Source organism: Neoarius graeffei, chromosome 1, assembly GCF_027579695.1.
Source record: "Neoarius graeffei isolate fNeoGra1 chromosome 1, fNeoGra1.pri, whole genome shotgun sequence".
NCBI lineage: Eukaryota > Metazoa > Chordata > Actinopteri > Siluriformes > Ariidae > Neoarius > Neoarius graeffei.
The window spans coordinates 28,466,420-28,488,648 of NC_083569.1; the positions used below are offsets into that span (position 1 = coordinate 28,466,420).

Here is a 22,229-nt window from a genome sequence, read left to right on the forward strand (position 1 = left end):
TGACTACGGGCGAAAGGCAGGGTACACCCTGGACAAGTCGCCAGGTCATCACAGGGCTGACACATAGACACAGACAACCATTCACACTCACATTCACACCTACGGTCAATTTAGAGTCACCAGTTAACCTAACCTGCATGTCTTTGGACTGTGGGGGAAACCGGAGCACCCGGAGGAAACCCACGCGGACACGGGGAGAACATGCAAACTCCACACAGAAAGGCCCTCGCCGGCCCCGGGGCTCGAACCCAGGACCTTCTTGCTGTGAGGCGACAGCACTAACCACTACACCACCGTGCCGCCCCAGAAAAACAGTTTGCCTTTTTTTTAGTTTTTGAACAAGGACACCATTCCTGGAGATACTGCAATACCAGGTTGACGCATGGAGCCAGGGGCACAGCCAGAAATTTTGGGCCCCATGAAAGATTAGTATTTTGGGCCCCCCAACTTTGCCCACCCTCGTCACAATTTTGATGCATTTAAATGAACTCCATACTCAGTAGCCTTACAAATGTTACCCATAAAAGACAGGAAACATATTATAAATTTATTTCAAAGTGACAGAGTGACATTTCAATTTGATCAATTACGTACGTACCGGTATTTCTTCATAAGTTGTAACCTCTATCCCTCTTGTGTGCTGTGCTTTCTCCAGCTCCTCAATTTGAAACCAATTGTTTAGAACATGTGAACATTCCACACACGTAACCATGCCAAACACTTGACTGGTGTCCGTTATTAGCAACACTTTAATCTAGCAAACTGTATATGGCACTTGCTCATTTAAAAACTTCAATCCTAAAGCATTTATGGGTTGTATTGCTGCTTACCTCCTTCTCCAAAGGGGGCTTCAGTGGTTTGGTAGGGCAGAGGTCCCCCTGAGGCTGAATCTGTGCATATTTAGGGCACCCCATTAGTTATGAAACTGGTTATTAGCACTAGTTATTAGCACCAGCATAACGTAATATTTCATCTTGTTTATCACACAAGTCAGTTGTTATTAAAATGGAAAATGTCACTGTACAAACTAAGTGTTCTCTTGATAGGCTAATCCAACCACGTTCATACTGTTCATTTACCATTCACTAATATTTTGAACACACGTGGGTGATGGCTACCTTTCTTTGGGAAAAACTGAGTGGCCAGTTGCCTGCCTCTCCGGCATAGACTGTACGCACGCCACTGCTGGCTGGCTGCTGCATAGACAAACATAGACGCCGCATTGAGCTGGTGGCCCGTTGCTGGGATACGTCAGAGTGTCCGCCATATTGGATGTGGCAAATCTTCCCCGTAAACCAATGCAAGTAAATGGACTGAACTTCATAAAGCCCCTTTCTACAATAATGTTTAACTCGATGCCTTTTATTCACCCATTAAGACACACACGTATATATTTGGGAAACAAACAGGCATCAAAACACAACTTTTAATGTGATGATTATAAATAGTGTGCAAAATACCTGTCAATATTCCGTGGGAGGTGTGACCTAAATTTCCTCAACATGCAGCAGGCCTGTACCGGAATCAAGCTATCGGAAACTCTTATTCCGCTGCTACTATCGTAGGCTACTAACGATATCTACACATCAAGACATGTTTTGGAGCTCACCCAGCTCAGCGGGGATTGTGTAGAATAATGTGCTGTGCTTACGCTGCTGAAGCCGGGCCGTCTCCGCATCACTTTCATTAAATGCCGTGCAGATAGGCTATAAAATGTCTCCAAAAACAATTTTTGCAATATACAGTGCTATATGGAAAAAAAAAAAATTCAATGATTGCTCCATGTGATTACTTCACAGTCTGACATGCTTCCAATCTCTTCTATTTGAGTGTGCCATCACCATCTGACAGCTGGTGGTGAAATTGGTTGGGTGGGCTATAAAATAAATTATATTCGTTGTTTGGAGACAGGTTTCACCGAGTGGTTATTATGTGCGAGACTTCATATTAGCCACAAAGTCAGAAAAATCTGTAAAATTACGTTATAATGACCAAATACAATGAAAAGTATTTTTCCAGTCTCACCTGTGAAAGGTAATCCCATGTGATCTCGTTTGGATGGTAAACCTGTTGGTACAGTTAAACGCAGCACATGAATGAGGCATCTTTATTCTCCACTTTGCCACATCCAATATGGCGGCGAGGATGACATATGATTCTAAGCGGAAGGCGGTGTCTTGTGTTTATATGTCTACGGTTGCACTGATCAGCACACAGATTTAACGCATCACGCTTCTACCAGAACTGGACCATACCATTTCGCAAAAGGGGGAGGGTTAAATGACAATATGTTGAACTCAAGAAATAGACAACCTTGTTCAATTAGCTCATTTTACCAGATGGAATACTGCATTATTTCGAAAGTCTTATTAAAATCATTAAAAGCATGTTATCAGCCCCTTAAAGGGCCCCATGGCATTAACCTGGGCCCGCCCATCCTAAGTGTGACGCAACACAAGGGCCTGTTGCAAGAGCAGAGCTTTGAAGTCGCGTTAGCCAGACTACCACGGCAGTGCTGGGCCCCTAGAATTGTTCTAACCCTTCCCCCCCCTGGCAGCACCCATGCATGGAGCAGAAAGAGCAAACCCTTATTCCAGCTCCCTGTTCTAAAAATCTGCTTAATATATCGTCCTCATTTAGAGAACATATCAGATATTAAACTGATAAGAACAAATACTACACTTGATCTTAGCCAAAAGAACGAGAAGCGATGACTTACTGTAGTGAACAGCTTTAAATAAACCACTTCCAAATATTAAACTCCAGAAAGATAAACACAGCTAGACTCCGCCCCCAACAGCTGGATCCTTTTGAAGAGAGACATCGCCTTGGTGTGTGTGTTTGGGGGGGGGAGTTCCATGCAAAAGGCTCGATATTTCTAACATTTGACCATGAAACATGTCCAGCTCTACCAGAGCAAAGCCTGCAAAAATAAGCTGAGCTCATTAACATCCCTCTCCCCGGAAATGTTTAGTAAAAGGTGAAAGATTTCCACATCAGTGAAGAGAAACCTGAGCTGCACTGAACACTGGATCAGGTTAGTGACACTGGATTGGAGGCTGTGAGACTCTCAGCGCTGCCGCTGTGATGCTTGGAGTTGTGGCTGAGGAGCTCATTACGGAAACACCTGGGATCTCCTTTAAAAGGAGGAGCCTTTGGGAAATGGCGGGGGCTTGGAGCTCATCACCTGCTGTCTTGGTTTGGTTATTTGTTATGGCTTTGTCAAGTCAAGTTTATTTGTATAGCGCTTTTAACAATAAACATTGTCGCAAAGCAGCTTTACAGAATTTGAACGACTTAAAACATGAGCTAATTTTATCCCTAATCTATCCCCAATGAGCAAGCCTGTGGCGATGGTGGCAAGGAAAAACTCCCTCAGACAACATGAGGAAGAAACCTCAAGAGGAACCAGACTCAAAAGGGAATCCATCCTCATTTGGGCAACAACAGACAGCCTGACTAATATTAACAGTTTTAACATGAGGACAGTTTCGTTGATGTTGTAACTCTACATTGATGGAAACTTGAGTGCAAAACTGTTCATGATAACTGCAGTCCTAAAGTTAGCAAGACAACTGTAGTCCTCAGCCATAAAAGCATTACTGTAAGAGTCAAGAGCATCCTCCAGGTATAACCCTCAGCTGTCCTCATGGGGCAGTCCTTCACAGGAGCGGTGCGATAAAACTCCGACCAGACACAGGGCACCAGGATGGATCAAGCAGGTCCGAGGGGCAGAAAGAGGCCAGCATCTCAATCCCAGGACCAACATGTAACTCAGAGGGACAGATTGGGGGGGGGGAGAGAAAACACATGTTATTAGGTATGCCCTAAAAATGACAAGTATTAAATCTGTGTGTGGTAGGCTCGCAGAGACGAGAGTCTTTACATCAGGCATAACACACAGCAATGGCATGTTAATATGGTAAAAAAAAAAATATATATATATATATATATATATATATATATATATATATATCTCATGACCTGCTGTGGCTGGATGCTTGATTGGGTGATGGGAGCACACTCCTCAGCAACGATGAGATGCAGATGGGACCCTTAGGGCTGGCCAAGACAATTCAGTTACATTTCACCGGGTCTGGGACATGCGACAGAATGTCTGACGGCCGATTCCCTGCAGGCTACGATAGCCAGTCGAGGTCTCCACCCTCTCCACCAAAAGATTTCCTGTTGACTCCATGTAACTCAGAGGGACAGATTTGGGGTGGGGGGGGGAAGAAAACAGGTTGTTAGGTATGCCCAATGTCACCTGAATAAGTAGGAGCAGTATACATACATATTGCACCGAGTACAAGCAGGGACTCCGGCAACTAACTATGACAGCATAACTAAAAGGAGAGAGCCAGAAGGTAACACAGGCATGAGGGAGCCCCGGGACATAAAGCAGCCAGCCACTACACCGTCAACAAACTCGAGTGAGCAAGCGAGTGGGGACTGACAGCATCCATACATCCCAGTTTACCAAAACACTCTGTCTGAGGACCCTCCAGATCTACTCCTTTACCTCATAAATGCCATTAACAAAAGGCTTGACTAAACAGATATGTTTTCAGCCTAGACTTAAATGCTGAGACTGTGTCTGATTCCCGAACATTACTTGGAAGGCTGTTCCATAACTGTGGGGCTTTGTAAGAAAAGGCTCTGCCCCCTGATGTAGCCTTCACTACACGAGGTACCAGCAGATAGCCTGCACCTTTTGATCCAAGTAGGCATGGCAGGTCATAGAGGAGCAGAAGTTCACTCAGGTACTATGGTGCGAGACCATTTAGTGCTTTAAAGGTCAATAGTAGTATTTTATAATCAATACGAAATTTGATTGGGAGCCAGTGCAGTGTGGATAAGACAGGCGTGATGTGGTCATATTTTCTAGTTAGGACTCTTGCTGCTGCATTTTGAACTAACTGGAGCTTATTTATGCACTTATTGGAACATCCAGACAGTAAGGCATTACAATAATCCAACCTGGAGGTAACGAAAGCATGGACTAGTTTTTCCTGCATCATGCAATGACATTAAATTTCTTATCTTTGAAATATTTCTGAGATGAAAGAAAGCTATCCAGGTGATATCAATGTGAGTTTCGAATGAAAGACTGGGGTCAATCACTCAGAGGTCTTTTACTGCTGCACGTGAAAAACCAGAAAGGCCATCCAGAGTCACTGTGTAATCAGAAAACTTACTTCTAGCTGTATGTGGTCCTAGCACAAGTACTTCAGTCTTGTCAGAGTTAAGCAGAAGGAAATTAATAAGCATCCAGTGTCCAATGTCCTTAACACATTCCTCAATTCTATTAAGCTGGTGTCTCTCATCAGGTTTTGCAGAGACATACAACTGTGTGCCATCAGCATAACAGTGGAAACTAATACAATGTTTACGAATAATATCACCCAGAGGTAACATATATAGAGAAAAAAAAAAAAAAGCAGTGGACCCAAGACAGAACCTTGTGGAACACCAAACTTCACCTCGGTATGTCTAGAAATATCACCATTTATATCAACATACTAATAACGATCAGTTAGATAAGACCTGAGCCAGGAGAGGGCCATTCCCTTAACTCCCACAGCTTTGTTTTATATTTGATTTTTCTTTCATGTTACAGCTCTTCGCTCCACCATCACCACATGCTTGTACTGCCTAACACTACTGATTAATTGCTTTACTCACACCATACATTCATTTAGTAAATATTTCTATTTTCTTTAAGTAAATGAAGAAAGATCTTCAGTCTGTCCTTGTCCTCCTTCCTTTGTTGTGATTTGTGAATCAGTCGGAACACCAAGTCATATCAAAAGGCTCAGTCACGTGACTGCAGCTGTGTGAGCTTTGAACCCTGACATTACAAAAGTATAAGTTTAGAAACAAGCCAAATGTGACCAACATACAAAAACAAATCAAAGCACATTTCAATGAAGTATTAAACTTGGATGAGCCAGCAGCAATGTCTTTAAAAATATTCTGATCACTGGACTGAAAACCTAAATTATTGACAACTTTTTCCTGGGGCTCGAGGCAAAAATATTCGCTTGTGCTACATCCTAAGGCAAAGTTTAATTTTATAAACTTGAGAGCATCATTATTAGATCACAGATGACTAAACTTTAAGCTAACACCATTTGTTTTCTCTATAACTATTTTCATCGGTGAACGGCTGCTTATATTGTTTCTATGGTAGACTGGGTCTGTATGTGATTATATTTGACATTGTAATATAGGAGACCTGACCAGTCTGATGAGTTTGTTGAACATCCCATTCCAAAACCATAAGCATGAGGTGAGGAATAACACCAGACCATGCTGTTATACCACAATAATGCACACAGTGGAAAACTAAACTGAAATAACTGGACTCTTTATTGTAAATCTTAGATGTGAAGTGTCTACAATAATGTTTAAGAGGTGAAGGTGGATGCAGCGAGTTGATCAGCAACAGTGGGATTGTTCTGTGTTGTACTGATGATTTAGTTCACTGTGAAGTGATGATCTGTATGTGACCGGGCGCAACTGCAACCACGGCACACAATGGAACCCGACTACGCCACCCCGAAGGGACAAAAAGGTTTTGCCAAAAGATGGCACCTCTAACACGTCAGCATGTACTGGCACACAAGTTTACAATCAATAAAAGGCAGCAGAGACCCAGTGCTCAAGTTCAAGCAATAATTTATTTTTAAGTAACGTGGATATAACTGAATGCGGATGGAGCTGGAAGCTAAAGCAGAGTGATCAATGCAAAAATATGTTTATTACAATATTAATTTTACGTCAAGTTGAGCCTCATATATAAATAGACTTATAAATATACATACATTTACATAGCCAGCTAAGCCTACCAGCAGGGGGAGTAGCCAGGTACACACCACTGAGAGCGCAGACAACCAAAGGAGACACCCAAGACCTGTGATGGAAATAGTCACACGCGCACAGCAAGTCTATCCACACGCACTGCAACGAAAGGTGCACTGCAAACATACAGAAAAAGGGTGAACACTACAAAAAGCACACTAAACATGCAGTGAACTAAAAGCGTTAAGCTGACGGGAGAAACCAAGAAGATCCCGCACTCCAATGGACCTGGCAATACCTGCGGCAGAACTAAGCACAAGCAGCAAGGGCTATGCAATGCAACATGATCAAAATAAAATAGAACCCCACAGTTGGTTTGACAATTAAATCAAAAACACCGTTACACCTGGACCATGACGGGCGCGAAGCCCCAGCTAAACAATCTATTCAGTCTCCCCGCACTCACACTCACGGGGAAACAGAATAGGATAGACAGGGGTTAAATTGGGATTGGTTATGTGGGGGGGCTCTGCCTCATACCCGCCCCTGCCGCCCTGCCCCAATATACTTTTTGGAAAATAACCCTCTAATTTGATAACCATATCATATTGCACAGAGATATACACCTTATCTGTGTGTTGTAGGCCTATGTGTGTCTTGTAGTGCCCCCCTACACATTATGGCAGTTTGAATGTTGGCCAATGTAACAGATTGTACAGGTTGTTGTACATTGGTTTGAAGGAAATGATTAGTGGGGGGTCTGGGGGTCCTCCCCCAGAAGTTTTTTTATTATCATACATGTTATTTGCTGAATTCTGGTGCATTTTAATAAGTTGTTAGCTGACTTTACAGAGGTAGGTTGAGCAATATAATTAACATTTTAACAGATATGTTGTTTGCTGCCCACCTTTTGAAGAAATCTGTAAGCTTCCTCCTCTTTGCTTTCCTCATTTTTAACCTTTAGCTGCTGACCTCTAAAAATCCAAGACAACAAAATTTATTAACCTTGTATAAAAAAGTGAAATTGACTGTATCGACAGTTAATTAAGGCTAGAGCACAAGACGAGTGTTTTGTTTATGTTTGCCAAAGGTAGCTAACTTGAGGCAACGTTAGGCTCAACTTTTGGTCAATCTCAGTAGCTAACTTTAACTGACATCTCCCCCTTCACCCTGGCTAATTTCTGTCGATAACTGGGGACTATGGAAATTGAACTCGCCAAATGCACAGACAGTTCGTTCAAGCACCTCTGATGGATTAGGATCGTATGCAGGTAAAAGGGGAGACAGTGTACGGAGAAAATTATAAACAAGTCACAACGCTGAAACACAAGCCCAAAAACCCGCAAACCACGACTTCTGATTTTTTTTTTTTAAAGCGAGCTCACAAAAAAAAGAAACCCCAAAGTCGCTTATAAAAAGCGGAATTGGCAACCCACGCAGTGTTCCAGAAACCAGAATCTCTGATCGCAAGTTCTGTTCTAAATAGCTTTGACAGGTCGTCTTGTTATCAGGAAAACTATGATCCATCTCATAAAAGTCATGGGTTTATTGATTAATAAAACGATATTTAATTATTCAGAACTGAAAATCATGAAAAGGGTTTGTTGCTTTTGATGTGTGCGTGATCATATGCCATCCGCTCCGAGCTTATGTGCCGGGGCTCAGCCCCGGACAGCCCCGGCCCAATTTAACCCCTGCAGGATAGAGGTGCGGCAGACAAACTCGCGAAACAAATGGGGAAAGCCATAAAGCAAATCGGAAAAATAAACAATATGAAACAAAACTAAACAAAGCAGCAGTAGTGCAAAGCAGCTCGAGTCTTCCCTATAAAGGAACACAAGCGTCATTAGACCGAGGCATAAAAAAAAAAAAAAATCACCGACTATGTCACATTACCTTGCCTCGGTACTAATGACGCCAAGTCCCTCACTCGGTCATCACCGTGCTGAGCCCTCCTGCTAACAAATCCCAAAGGAAAACATTAAAACCAACTTAACAAGAAATAAAAAAAAAAAACCACCTTTTAAAAGAATAAAACGCACCTGCACAAGGAATCAGCTGGCTTAACGCGATAGAGGCCCGCAGTGCATTCACGCGGGACTCACAAGCCACAGAAACCTATCAGGCAAAATACACAGATAAGTAAAAATTAAACTAAATAAAGTGTGCACTACAAACCTTGCTCACCTGCTAGCAACGAAAGTCTAGGGCCAAGATAGTCCAAAAAGTCAGGCTATGCACCGAACAGGAAAAAGGCTGCTCCTATAAGGCCCCTGCAATTAATTAACTGAATGCAGGTGCGCTACAATGCGGGCCTGCACTTCAGACTTCGAAGGCGGGGCACCCGGCTACAATCACAAAGTTATGCTCCAACAGCAGAACTTCCTGGGTGTGGCCTTCTAGAAATGTGTTCCCTCATGTGTAAAGTTCAGCACATACAGCAAGCACTATTATACAGGATCCTCACAGAGCTGTGTTCAGAAATGGCTCGACTATACAACTTCCTGTACATAGTGAGATACATCCCACTGATTCTCACTGTCACTACAGGTAATTAACTTTCATCAGATCATTAACTGTATTCCTTAATACCCATGTTTTAAGCATACATTCTCGAAATGTTTTTTTTTTTACAAAAATACTTCATAGATTTATTTCTTTATGTTCCTCTTTACAACAGGCAGTTTCGCTGATAAAATTTGGCCGACAGATGAAGATGCCATTGTCAGGAAAGAAACAGACACTGTTACTCTGAAATGTTCATTTGAGTCAAGCAGTGAGGGCATTTTGCTTTACTGGTACAAACAATATCCTAACAGCGCACCACAGTATTTACTGTATAAAGGCGTAAGGTCAAACCCCTACCAGAGCACTCCTACTGATCGTCGATTCGAGTCAAAAACAACCAGAGACTCCACTGAACTTACTATCAGAGGTCTAAAGCTCTCAGATTCTGCGCTCTATCACTGTGCTCTAGGGAGCACAGTGATACAGAGTCAGTGAAAGGCTTTACAAAAACATACAAATGTTATTCTGGAAGTTTCTAAAACCTCATCAAAGATACTCTCTTTACCAAATTATTATCAGTTAACCACACACACAAACAAAGGTTGTGGTAACATCTGCAGCTAAAAGTAAAAGCAAATTAAAATAAAGAGGGTTTAAATGTGGTACAACTTTAAACAAGGACATATTTATCACAGTAAATTCACAACTTGACATTTTTCAGAAATGTTTTACTGAGATAGGCTCCAGCTTGCAACCCTGTAGAACAGGATAAAGCGGCTAGAGATGAGAGATGAGATGAGATGTAATTTTGTATATGCTAGGAATTTAATTCTGATCTAATTCTATTTATTGCAGTAGGATTCCAAATACTCTCTAAGCATTCCATTCCAAAAAATTTTCAAGTGCTTATTTTTGCAAAGGCATGCCAGCTGAAGCCTCTCAGGCTCCAATCTGAAAATATTGGGACCTGAGAGAAGTGGTGCATGCATTGTTGCTTGTGAGTTCTCACTGCTGCTGAGGAAGGTGCAGTTTCTTCAAAACATCTTGCACTCAAATCTCTCTCCTTGAGCCTTTGATACCATCAACAACACCGGATGGACAGGCAGACAGATGGATGGACAGAACCTGTTTCTATATCCCCCGCCAAACTTCGTTTGTTGCATCCCATTAATACACTTTACAATAGATTATTAGATTCTAATAGAATAGATGAGCCAAAATAATTGGGGATCTTTTTTGATGGGCAGAAAAGCAGAAAAGGTTGAGGACCCCTGGCATACATCACATCAGGGGAGTGAAACTCAAACACTGGAGAGCTTAAACCCTTCAGGGATTTTTACACACCAAATTTCACCCACAATTCCTAATTCCAAACAGGATTTGATTTTAGGGTATGTAAAATGGCACAATAGATTGTTTAACCAAAGACAAAAGTGGTTTTACGGGCAACTTTTGACAGTCAGTGCGTGTTTCAAAACACTGTTTAAGATCCTCTAGGGCAAGACTTGAGTGTCTCATGACTAAAACAAATAGCAGAAATATTGTGACTATTTTCTCCTTGCATGTGCAAAAGTTCTGAAGATTCCTGACACAAGAAGGACACTGTATAAAATACGGAAGCGTATTGATGCCACACCAGAAAAAAATAAAAAATAAAAATCAGTATCACATCATACTGTGAAAAATTTATTGTTATCACAATATATCTTTCATGCTATAACAATATATTTTCACGTTATTGCATGAAACATTTTACGTTATGACGTGATAATTTATATTGTTAAAACGTGAAACTTTTCACATTATAACATGATAACTTTAAGCTCATTTGTGAGCCAAGGGTTTGAATGAGGTGTGTGGAGAATTAACTGGGTAATATGGCTCATTAATCAAGTTCTATTTCATGCATGGGTTGAACTGCGGTAAAGTTAGAAATATATTCACAGATTCAAACTTCCCAGACCAATAACTCTGAAAGATGTAACCAGAAAACTGTTGAACATATCAAGTTTGATATTCAATTATAACTATGCAGTAATGCTATAAAGTGAAAGCACTGGTTCCCTGCTGTCCACCAGGCACCCAGCAGAGTCACACCATAATAATGTCATGGTGTTGTTTCTGGCGCATGGTATGCAGTGTCAAAGAAAGGAATAAATATGTATTCATAACTGTGATGTGTATCTCCTTTTTGGTGTCAATGTGACAAGACAATGCACCAATTTACTGACATGAAATCCACTACACTGCACAATTTGATGGTTCATATGCTATAACATTAAAAACTAGTCAGGCTGATTTTGTGTCTTTGTAAATATTTTGCTCATGCACTCATCAGGAGCTCCACTTTTAGGCAGTGCCTAAATATCTATATTATTCTATTTGGGAACACAGTGATTTCTGCTTGCACCAGTGCAATCACAGTTTCACTTTTGTGCTACATAATTATACTATATGAACTTTCCTGAATAAAATCAGAGGAAATTAATATTTATTTGAGGAAAATCATTTAAATAACTTGCCACAATGCATATACTCATTCATACATGTGCCGATTTGTATCAATGCAGCAAACAAATTAGTTTTTTCCTTCCACTAGTTTGCTTTCTGTGTTGTTGATATAATTGTGTTTATTTAACATTTTCTATAATAATAATAATAATAATAATAATCGATATGTGCAGTGATGGTGATTCTACACTGTGTAAGAGTGAAGTTGTTGAATAAATCTTTTTGGTGTTGCACTGTGTACACAGTCCCTGAGCACTCATCTCACAGCCAGCAAATTTACTGCAAACAGCAAACATTCTAGCAAACCTGCGGCAAAAAATAGAATTAGGGATCAAGTGTTTGCCGTAAGTTTTCCACAAAGTTAGCCACAAATGCACCAGAGGTCTCATCTCATTATCTCTAGCCTCTTTATCCTGTTCTACAGGGTCGCAGGCAAGCTGGAGCCTATCCCAGCTGACTACGGGCGAAAGGCGGGGTACACCCTGGACAAGTCACCAGGTCATCAGAGGGCTGACACACAGACACCCATTCACACCTACGGTCAATTTAGAGTCACCAGTTAACCTAACCAGCATGTCTTTGGGGGAAACCGGAGCACCTGGAGGAAACCCACGTGTACACGGGGAGAACATGCAAACTCCGCACAGAAAGGCCCTTGCCAGCCACGGGGCTTGAACCCAGACCTTCTTGCTGAGGCAACAGCGCTAACCACTACACCACCATGCCACCCCACAACCAGAAGTTTGCCACAAAATTAATTTTCATGTGAAAATACGACCTTGGCACAAATTTGCGGAAACATTGCCAAAGGTTAACCACAACTGTCTTCCAGAAACCTGATTTTTAAAAAAAATCCTTATGTAATTATTGAATAATAATTGGTTTTAAAATTAAATGATTAGCACTGCATCGTTGTGACTATTAGCTGTTTCTGCTTCCAGTTTGCATTTGCTTACAATGTGCTAAAATCAGGTTCCATATATGAGGTTGAATGTAAAGCCAGGATTATTCAGTAAGAATCATCAATCAGTCAATAACATTGGTGACACTGTCATGTGATGCTGTGGGGCGGAGCTTCAGGAACCTTTATGATCTTAATATATCAGAGCACAGAAAGAATATTCTCATTCAGCTGAGACCATTCGTCATGTTCACTGTTATATTCATGTGACTTATGTAGTTCTGGCTTGATTATGGAAAGGTAAAAAACATTATATTCTCCTTTCTCTGACAGGTGACTCCATAGCAGAGTCAATAGAGCCACTTTTCATTTATAAAGTTGTTCATGAAGGTGGTGATGTTACTCTGTCCTGCAAATATGAAACAAGAAATAAAGGAGACCCCCTGCAATGGTACAGACAATATCCAAAATCTAAACCTGAGTTCCTTCTTTATGTTCTTCAAAGTGGAGATCTCAGTTCCAACCGTCCCCCAAGAATGTCTGCTAAAGTGAACGGAAATAATAACCAAGTGTATCTGCTCATCTCCTCTGCTGCTGTATCAGACTCTGCACTATACTACTGCGCTCTGCAGCCCACAGTGACAGGAAATCCAACTGCACTGTACAAAAACTTTCACACAGTTTTGTTTATATTGTAGGCAGTTCTGCTGATGATTTTGAGAATTTTTTGGCAGGAATCTCTCTTTCTCTCTGAAGATTTATAAAGGGATTATATTGTTGCCACATGTTACATTTTTAGGAGACAGAATTCATTCTTTGGTAACCATTATATGCTGGTCAGGGTCGGGGTGATTATGGAGCCTGTACTGGAATCTCTTGGGTGTGAGGTGGGAATAAACCCTGAATGGGATGTGAGTCCTTCACAGAGCACCATGTACAAACCATTTCACACACTCATTCACACCTAGGGACATTTTATCCCAGCAAATTTCCTACAGTCTTGTCTTTTTTGGAGGTGGAAAGAAACTGAAGTACCCATGTGGGGTGAACATGTAAAACTGCACGTGTGCCACAGTGCTGCCAGTAAAATAAATAATCATCAAATTATCACATTTTTGCAATTCTTCTGCTTAAAATGTTTCCTTGTGGTGTGACATTATGTCATTTTTATTAAAAATAAATCTTTGGACTCTCATGGTACAATTCCATATTCCTCAATAGCCAGTGCACTAAAGACAAGGCTTGGCTCAATCCTCATACCAGAATTCCACAATGACTGTGGACCCATGAGCCTCTCTGTTCTGACTGGAGTAATTACACTGTTGGATTGTCCTGAGGAAGGGCATGTCATTATCTGAGTGTATTAAATCCACATATATAATACTGAAACTGTATATTGTGGGAATCAGAATATTTTGACTCTTTTCTGCATTATCGAACAATACTGAAGACACCAAAACTATGAAATAACACATGGCACATGATGATGCTTTGCACACTATTGGTATTATCTTAACCAGCTTCATGAGGGAGTCAGTTAACAGGCGTTGCCTCGTCAAAAGTTAATTTGTGGAATTCCTTGCCTTCTTAATGTTTTTGATATCAAACAGTAAATAGTAAATAATAAAAATGCAGTAAGTAGCTCTATTTGACACTGGTAGTAATCCATATTATATCAGGAACCGCTCACCTAAGTAAAGAGAAACAACAGTCCGTCATGACTTTAGGACATGAAGAGTCTTTTCATGAATAAAAAAAACCCTTTGAATTAGGTGTCTCCAAAAATTTGACTTATACTGTATTTTTCGAAAGCTCATAACTCTTTTGTCTTTCTGTAATGTATACACTGTATGTGTAGTAAACATTTATGAATGTATAAAGGTTTTTCTCCTTGGTGAACACTAGATGGCGCAGTCAGTTATCTTATTGTGGGCAAAGTACTGAGAACCACACAACCCTGCTCACATCCTCCAGAGATGTTCAGCTCTCTGATGAAGAACACGACTTTTCACAGTAAAACCTCTGTGACAGAGTATACCTGGTCTTCTATCATACACACTGCATATATATTATCCGAACCCCTGCTCTGGTTACTCTTAGTAGCTCAGTTTAGTTCAGAGACACCATTCTGATAAAACAACATAACTGTCCACGGATGTCTAAACTGTGAAATAAACCTTAACTATTCTCTTCCACTTAGCAGCTCTAACATTAAGCTGCCTGCTGCTGCACATATCACACATAGAGAAAGTAAGACACCAAACAAATTAGCATTCAAAAAGAATATCAGTTCATTTAATACAAAAATCACACACACACACATGTATCACTCCCTTCCAAAGCCTATGACTACCTGCTGTCCTGATGTGCAATATTACAATATCACCTTGTCACTTTAACTACAATGCCACTCTAATCATATTGTCATTTTAATTTTATCCTCACGTCATTTTATTTATTTGTCATATTTTATCTGCTGCCTTTATTTAATTAATTCATTTATTTTTTCTTTTACTTTGTTACTGGCAACAGTCCTGCCATTGTATATTGTACATAATACACCTTTTTTTTGCTCTTGTAATGTACCGCACTTCGCCCTTCTAATTGCCCTTCGGGGATAAATAAAGTTTTGTCTAAGTGTGTGTGTGTGTGTGTGGCAGAGGTCAGACAGGAAAAGATGAGAACCTGGGAAAGCAACATGGTTGCTGCATTTCCCTCATTCTCAACCAATTGTGTGAGCATCTGTCTGTGTGTGTGTGTGTGTGTGTGTGTGTAATACTGCATGCTGTGTGTGTAATACTGCAGTGTGTGTGTGTGTGTGTGTGTGTGTGTGGCAGAGGTCAGACAGGAAAAGTTGAGAACCTGGGAAAGCAGCAAGGTTGCTGCATTTCCCTCATTCCCAACCAATTGTGTGAGCATCTGTCACAGATAATGGATGGAAGGGCTACTAGGTGGTGTGTATGACTGGTAATTACTAACATTGGTATGGTGGCAGGCACACAGGACCGAAACCATCAGAAAACAACTTGATGGGTTTCTTTATGTATCCACACTCTACGCCTATGGGGCTCTATTCGGTTGGGTGCAGGAATGCCACTATTACATGCATTATTCATTTTGATAACCGTGTAATAAGGACCTGAAAAATATGTTCATCTTTTATGAACAACCTCTAGAAAACTCTTTAATGGTCTTTCTAGTTTCATAACACAATTTCTTAATATTAGTATGTTGATAATGACGATGTTGAGTGTTTTAAATATTTCCTCAATTGCAATTTTTTTAACGAAACCTCTATCGTCTTTTCAAAGTCAAAGCTCGAATCCCCGGAGCTCCATGCGCTGCATTCGGACGAGGAGTCCGTTCCCGGGAGGTTCTAATCCCACTGGGTTTTGATCCTGGGTTTTCGTACATTGTATTATATTTTGTTTTCAAAATGATATTATTTTTCTGAGATTTTTTGTTTTTGTATTCTTGTCTCAGCAATGGTGAAATCGAATTTGTAAATAAAATCAGTGCCCTGACTCTACTCATCAGGCCAGAGCTATTCTCTTTCTGTGTATGTTTTGTACAACATAAGGAAACAGTATAGTAACTATAACGGTAAAGAAATAAAACAAAAGAGGCTGGCTATGATATAAGAAAATTCTACAACCCAGAAACAGATGGGAGCTCCGCTTTTAGGTAGTGCCTCAATCTATATACAGAGGCTCCAACTCTTCCGCCGTGGGCCGGAGATCTCCCGCTTTAGGGAACATTTAGAAAATCCCCCGGACCTCCCGCTGACAACATAAAAATCTCCTGCCCGCCCTTACTACACATGATTAGTTAAAAAATATATAACTTGATACATTTACAGTATGCTGACGAAAATTAATAGTTGACTTTCCGCTTTTCGTGTGTCTGGCATTGTATGGGTGGACTCAAGTGTGTACCCCGCGGTATATGCCGATTCCCCGGTCGGTACACCAATCAGCGTAACGGGGGGATTGGAGTGAATGCCGGAGGCATGCGCGCGCAGATCAAGCCCGCATATGAATCGAGCGGAATTTCGTACACACTTGAGCCCACCCAATGTCTTAGCAGTTACCGATAAAGCATACAGATGGCACTATTAATGATATGCGCGAGAGAACAAGAAAACCCGCGACACTCAATCATTTTGTTTGGGTTTTTTTGCTTCTGCATTTCTCGCCTGTTCGTCTTTAACTTTATGTTCTCTTGAATGAGATAATGAAACAAAGTTCCGTTGGTGAAAATGGCGAAAGCCAAACTATGAAGAAAAAATATCAGAAAATCATCGAGATAAAGTTCGGATCGCCCGTCACGATGGTCGCCAGGGACGAATGGCGGACTATTTTGGACGGCAGCAAGACGACCCGATATCTGACAAGGTTAGCTAACCAGACCAGACGTTAGATTCTAACGAACTTGTCTGACTTTTTTTGTCTGACTTTTACTAACGTAGAAATAAAATATTATTAGAAGAACATTATCATCAGAGGGTCTACCATTGGCAATTTATAATAGTCATAATTGACATTAACATTGACTTTAGGCATATTAAAGTTTGGTACTGGATTTATCTAGATCTGTTACTATTAATAAGATGGAATTGACACAAAATGTGGTGAATCATTCATATTATATATATACACACACATTTTATATATATATATGCTCAAGGGCACTTCAGCCCAACACCACCCCATGTTAACCCAACTACGTGTCTTTGAACTGTGGAGTTAACCAGAGCTGACACAGGGAGAACACGCAAACTCCACACAGAAAGGCCCCCACCAGCCGCTGGGCTCAAACCCAGAACCTTCTTGCTGTGAGGCGACAGTGCGAACCACTACATTCCCCTGCTGCATAAGTTAATAAATTGTTAAAGTCTCCCCGTCGGGGAATCGAACCCCGGGCTTCCGCGTGATAGGCGGAGATACTGTCCACTATACTAACGAGGATGACGCAAGAGCGCAGATCAAAGTGTAGAAATCACTGTATGACAGGGTTCACGTTTCATGAAACGTTTGTATGTTGCCAATCACAGCGTAAGAATGATTGGGCATTGATAAATGTGGTGGGTGAAAACCATTGTCATTTAAATATCACAATCCTAAATATTATCGGTTTAGAGGCTCCTTGACTTCACGACATGAAAAACAGAAGGGCAATAATATAACAACAACCAATCAGAATTCAGATACAACAACCAATCAGAATTCAGATACACTCTGTTGCTGAGTAAAATTGTAACCTTTCAACGTATCAAAAAAGTTCTCGAGCGCTCATGCTGTTTTCCCGTTAGACCAATCACATCTCAGCTTAAACTCGCATTCTAAACTAGTTGCAGCTCCCCCAGAAGAGAGCGCCTCCCCCTGCAGCCTCATGGAACGCAGGGTTTAAGCTCCGGATGGGTTTCACTGCCGTTTATGAGGGAAAGGAACATACACCCTCCCGACAGCCAATAAAACACATTTGCGAATTGGTAGAATGAGTTAATCATCACATGCAAGATTTGCAATTTATCAAACGAATTTATTATTATTAAATTAATTAATGAATTACTACAGTTCTAAACTTCAAATTTTAAAAGTCTGGGCTTTGGAGAGATGATGGATCTCTTTTGGTGGAACACAACGGAGCAGAATATTGTGACCCCCAAGGCGATGTCTCTCTTCAAAAGGATCCAGCTGTTGGGGGCGGAGTCTAGCTGTGTTTACCCTTTTGGAGTTTAATATTTGGAAGTGGTTTATTTAAAGCTGTTCACTATAAGAGTTTATTGCTTTTCGGCCTTTTGGCTAAGATCAAGTGTAATATCTGTTCTTATCAGTTTAATATCTGATATGTTCTCTAGATGAGAGCGTTATATTAAACAGGTTTTTATAACAGGGAGCTGGAATAAGAGCTTGCTCTTTCTGTTCTATGCGTTAACTCGGTATTGTAGTACTTCCGCGAATGGTGCCCTTGCTTAAAAACTAAAAAAAAGACAAACTGCCTTTTTTTTCAGAAAGTTAAGTTTATGTTCTCTAAATAAGAGTAATAAATGCATGTTTAAAAGTATACAGCTAGAATTGGGGTTTGCTTCTTTTATTCTATGTGTCTGTGTAACATTATAGTAGTTCTAGAAATAGTTATTTTGTTTAAAAGGGAAATATATATATATATATTTTTTTTTTTGCTTGATCTGGTCTGACTCTTCCCCCATTTCTTGGTTTTCTCCCTGCTTAACAAGCAACTGGACTGTGAGTCTGCAATAATTCTTTCTTTTACTTTTTCTTTTTTTTTCTCCTCTTTCTCCTTTTTCTTTTTGGCATTTTAATATTTTATTTCTACTATTGTTTAATTCTTATTTTCTTTTAATTCTTTTAATTAATTTTTTTAGAATAAAGATAAAATTATTTTATGTAATTTTATTTCTCTATTGTTTACTGTTTTTGTTTTTACTTCTGTAAAGCACATTGAACTGCCATTGTGTATGAAATGTGCTATATAAATAAACTTGCCTTGCCTTGCCTTGCCTTTCATGAGAGAGATCACACAACACCATCTATCTTCTTTTTTTCTTTTTATTTACTTATTGGCTTATTTCTTTCTCTGCCTGTTTGCAATGGCTAAGAAAGCTGTAAAGGTGCAAGAGATTGGCCCAGGCCACCTTACCCTATTGACCCTTCCCACTCACGTGACCTTCGTAAACGCGACCGACATTTTGGACATGAAGAAATAACGGTTTATGGCACAGACCCTTTCGGTTCTCGCTCATCTAGCTGCTACAATGACTGCTTAGACTGCAACAATAATACCTAACACACATTTAAGTATCCGTCGTAAAGACGTGAAACTCATCGAGTGACGAGTGTGTTCATTGATCAGCTAACACAATCTAAAAGTAGACATACCATCACACTGCCCTGGCGCTGTGTACAGTTTACCTTCTATGGTTTGTGCACTCACTATTTGCCATTACTTTCTCCAACCCAGTGTTCGAACTATGCCGATATTTTCGGGGGGTCTAAATGTACCACTTCCAAATATTAAAATCTATAAAACACCCCTGCCTGCCTGCCCTCTCCGGATGCCCATAGCGAGTATGTGTGTGTGTGTGTCCTCTCCTCTCTCCTTTAGAGCCCTGAAAACCCACTAGAAGCCATCATTTTAGGGTGTATTTTTCAAAATTTTCTTCCCGGGGCTGCACGTCCCCGGACCCCTCTAGCAGGCCTCAGTTACTGCTTACTATTAATATTGTTTTTATATCATAAAACACCCCTGCCTGCCTGCCCTCCCCGGAGGCCCATAGCTAGTATGTGTGTGTGTGTGTGTCCTCTCCTCTCAATAAATAAATCCCATAGCTAGTGTGTGTTTGTGTGCAATCCCATAATATCCATGACACTCACCAAGCAGCAGAAATAAGATTCATTTGCATATGATGTGATATTTCTGCTCTTTTCTGCTATTTTTTTGCAGAGAGGCGAACACTGACTGATCAGCACTGGTGCTGCTGAATGGCCCCGCTCAACCCTGAAAATTTAAAAAATTGTTTACAAATCAGCAGTTGCCCCGATTTGGGAAAAAAAGGGGTCTGTAAGATCGGAGGAGGCCACTGATGACTGTGGGTATGTTTTTTTAACCCAGGCACGGGAATTATTCCGGCTTTTTTTCGTTGGATTGTATTGGGTCACGTTGAGAGGCTGTTGGATCAATGTGAGTCCTGCACGGATTTATGTGAGCTTGGTGTTGTTCTGTTCGTCTCGACCTTATGCATAAACCCCCATACTTTTCCACACTGAAAAAGGCGCCGTTTGGCATTTACAGCTCGTACCATATCACAGTGGTGCAGCACCGAAGCTGAATAAAAAGGGTTTTCCCGGGAAAAAAATTTTCTAACAAAACTTTTATCGTCATTGCGTTGGGCTTGAAAAGTTATGCCAAGATATCAAAAAAAAATTTCGGGAGAAAAACCGGGTCAACCTGTTGAGCTTTTCACAGCTGCTGAAGATTGGAGCCACAGCAGAACCTTGAAGCCGCTCCTCAAAACAACCCACAGAAACTGTTGTAACGTCACTCACAACTTTACTTCCTAGATGCAGTTAGCTTCTGTTTACTATTTGCCTCACACAAAATGGGCACACATTTTAAATAATGTGGTGTGTCAGTTGTAGAGTGGGCTGTGGCCTGTACATTCTGGCTACTTTCTCATCTGAGTTAACAAAAACACTGGTCATCTTGTGACCGTTGATTGACCCAGATTCTCCTAAAAACAGAACAGATGCCATGATGTCATTATTACAAATAAAAGCAATAGTAGAGTATGTAGGTTTAATACTCCAAAGTACAGACAATGGCATTAAAAATAAACATTAGTTATTTCCTGGCAGACTTTAAAATGTGAAAACGGTTTAGGCATGGCATAGATATACATGTTACGTGATTTAGGCTTAATGTTAAAGGTTTTCTATTCATGTCACAAGAGGGCGGAACAGCACACAGGTGTTGTTGCAGGTGTAGCCTAAGTACATGTATGTGCAATATGATCGACTTGACTTGCCGTAGCCTAGTATCTGGTCTGGGCAATGTCTTTGATTTTCACCAGTGCGAGCTCAACTATTGTGACGAGCACTTGTTTGTTCTCAATAAATAAGCCGCCAACATGGCTAAAGAAGAACACCTTCTCCATCTCTCTGTTCTTCTGAATGCACCGTGATGACTGTACATGCTGTGGTAAACCTCAACAAAGGCCAGTAGCATATCCCTTTTTGTTTATGTTCCATTTGAGCTTCAGTTTGGGTGTGGGTTTGATTCAGTGCTTGTGTAACAATAACGTGGAGAAATATTTCATTATTAGAAGTCTGGTTAGATTTTTCTTCGCTTTTTGAAAGAAAAACACAAACTACTTCAACCCCAGCGACCTAGCCTAGCCTACGAGGAATGTCAGATGGGGGTTTTCCAGTCAAAGAAAGAAGATGGCGTGCCGACTCTTTCTGAGCTAGTTGCCTAGATAAGTTAACTGTGTGACCCGCAGTGAAACGCAAGACTGCTGTATGGATAAGGCGAATATCCCGACACATACCTCCTCCGTCTTGCGTGAAGAGCCAGAACTGTCACAACATGATGTGCGCTGGTGTGTCCTCTTGTCTTTCCCATGTTGAAGAGTGGATAAGAGAAATAGGCCTCTGTGCCACATCATATTTATACCCCAGGAAAACAGGATGTGATGAATTACTAAAGGTTCCTAGATACTCTGATCAACTTTATAAACTACAGTAGAAATTACAGAAATGCTTCAATTACATTTATTTTCTAGGAATTGTTATGGATGCCAATAATTGTGGAACAGGTGATTTTATGAAAAATAATTATTTCTTAGTCAGGGATTTTCATCATCATCATTATCTCTAGCCGCTTTATCCTGTTCTACAGGGTTGCAGGCAAGCTGGACCCTATCCCAGCTGACTACGGGCGAAAGGCGGGGTACACCCTGGACAGTGGTGTAGTGGTTAGTGCT

The 22,229-nt window shown here is 40.8% G+C and overlaps 3 non-coding genes, 1 pseudogene and 1 gene segment (V, D, J or C); 2 read left to right on the forward strand and 3 right to left on the reverse strand.

The window, feature by feature from the left end:
• Positions 1-2,549: 2,549 nt before the first annotated feature.
• Positions 2,550-2,712, reverse strand: LOC132897520 (U2 spliceosomal RNA; annotated as a pseudogene).
• A 192-nt stretch (positions 2,713-2,904) lies between these two features.
• LOC132896302 (U5 spliceosomal RNA) lies at positions 2,905-3,019 on the reverse strand. The gene has a single exon (XR_009655994.1). It is a non-coding gene; the product is annotated as a U5 spliceosomal RNA (small nuclear RNA).
• Positions 3,020-9,287: 6,268 nt separating this feature from the next.
• LOC132884543 (immunoglobulin lambda variable 2-23-like) lies at positions 9,288-9,807 on the forward strand. The segment is given in 2 exon segments: positions 9,288-9,354; positions 9,485-9,807. Coding segments are annotated over 2 exon segments (390 nt in total).
• A 7,812-nt stretch (positions 9,808-17,619) lies between these two features.
• trnad-auc (transfer RNA aspartic acid (anticodon AUC)) lies at positions 17,620-17,691 on the reverse strand. Its single transcript has one exon. It is a non-coding gene; the product is annotated as a tRNA-Asp (tRNA).
• An 817-nt stretch (positions 17,692-18,508) lies between these two features.
• On the forward strand, positions 18,509-18,699 carry LOC132897197 (U2 spliceosomal RNA). Its single transcript, XR_009656270.1, has one exon. It is a non-coding gene; the product is annotated as a U2 spliceosomal RNA (small nuclear RNA).
• Positions 18,700-22,229: the final 3,530 nt, after the last annotated feature.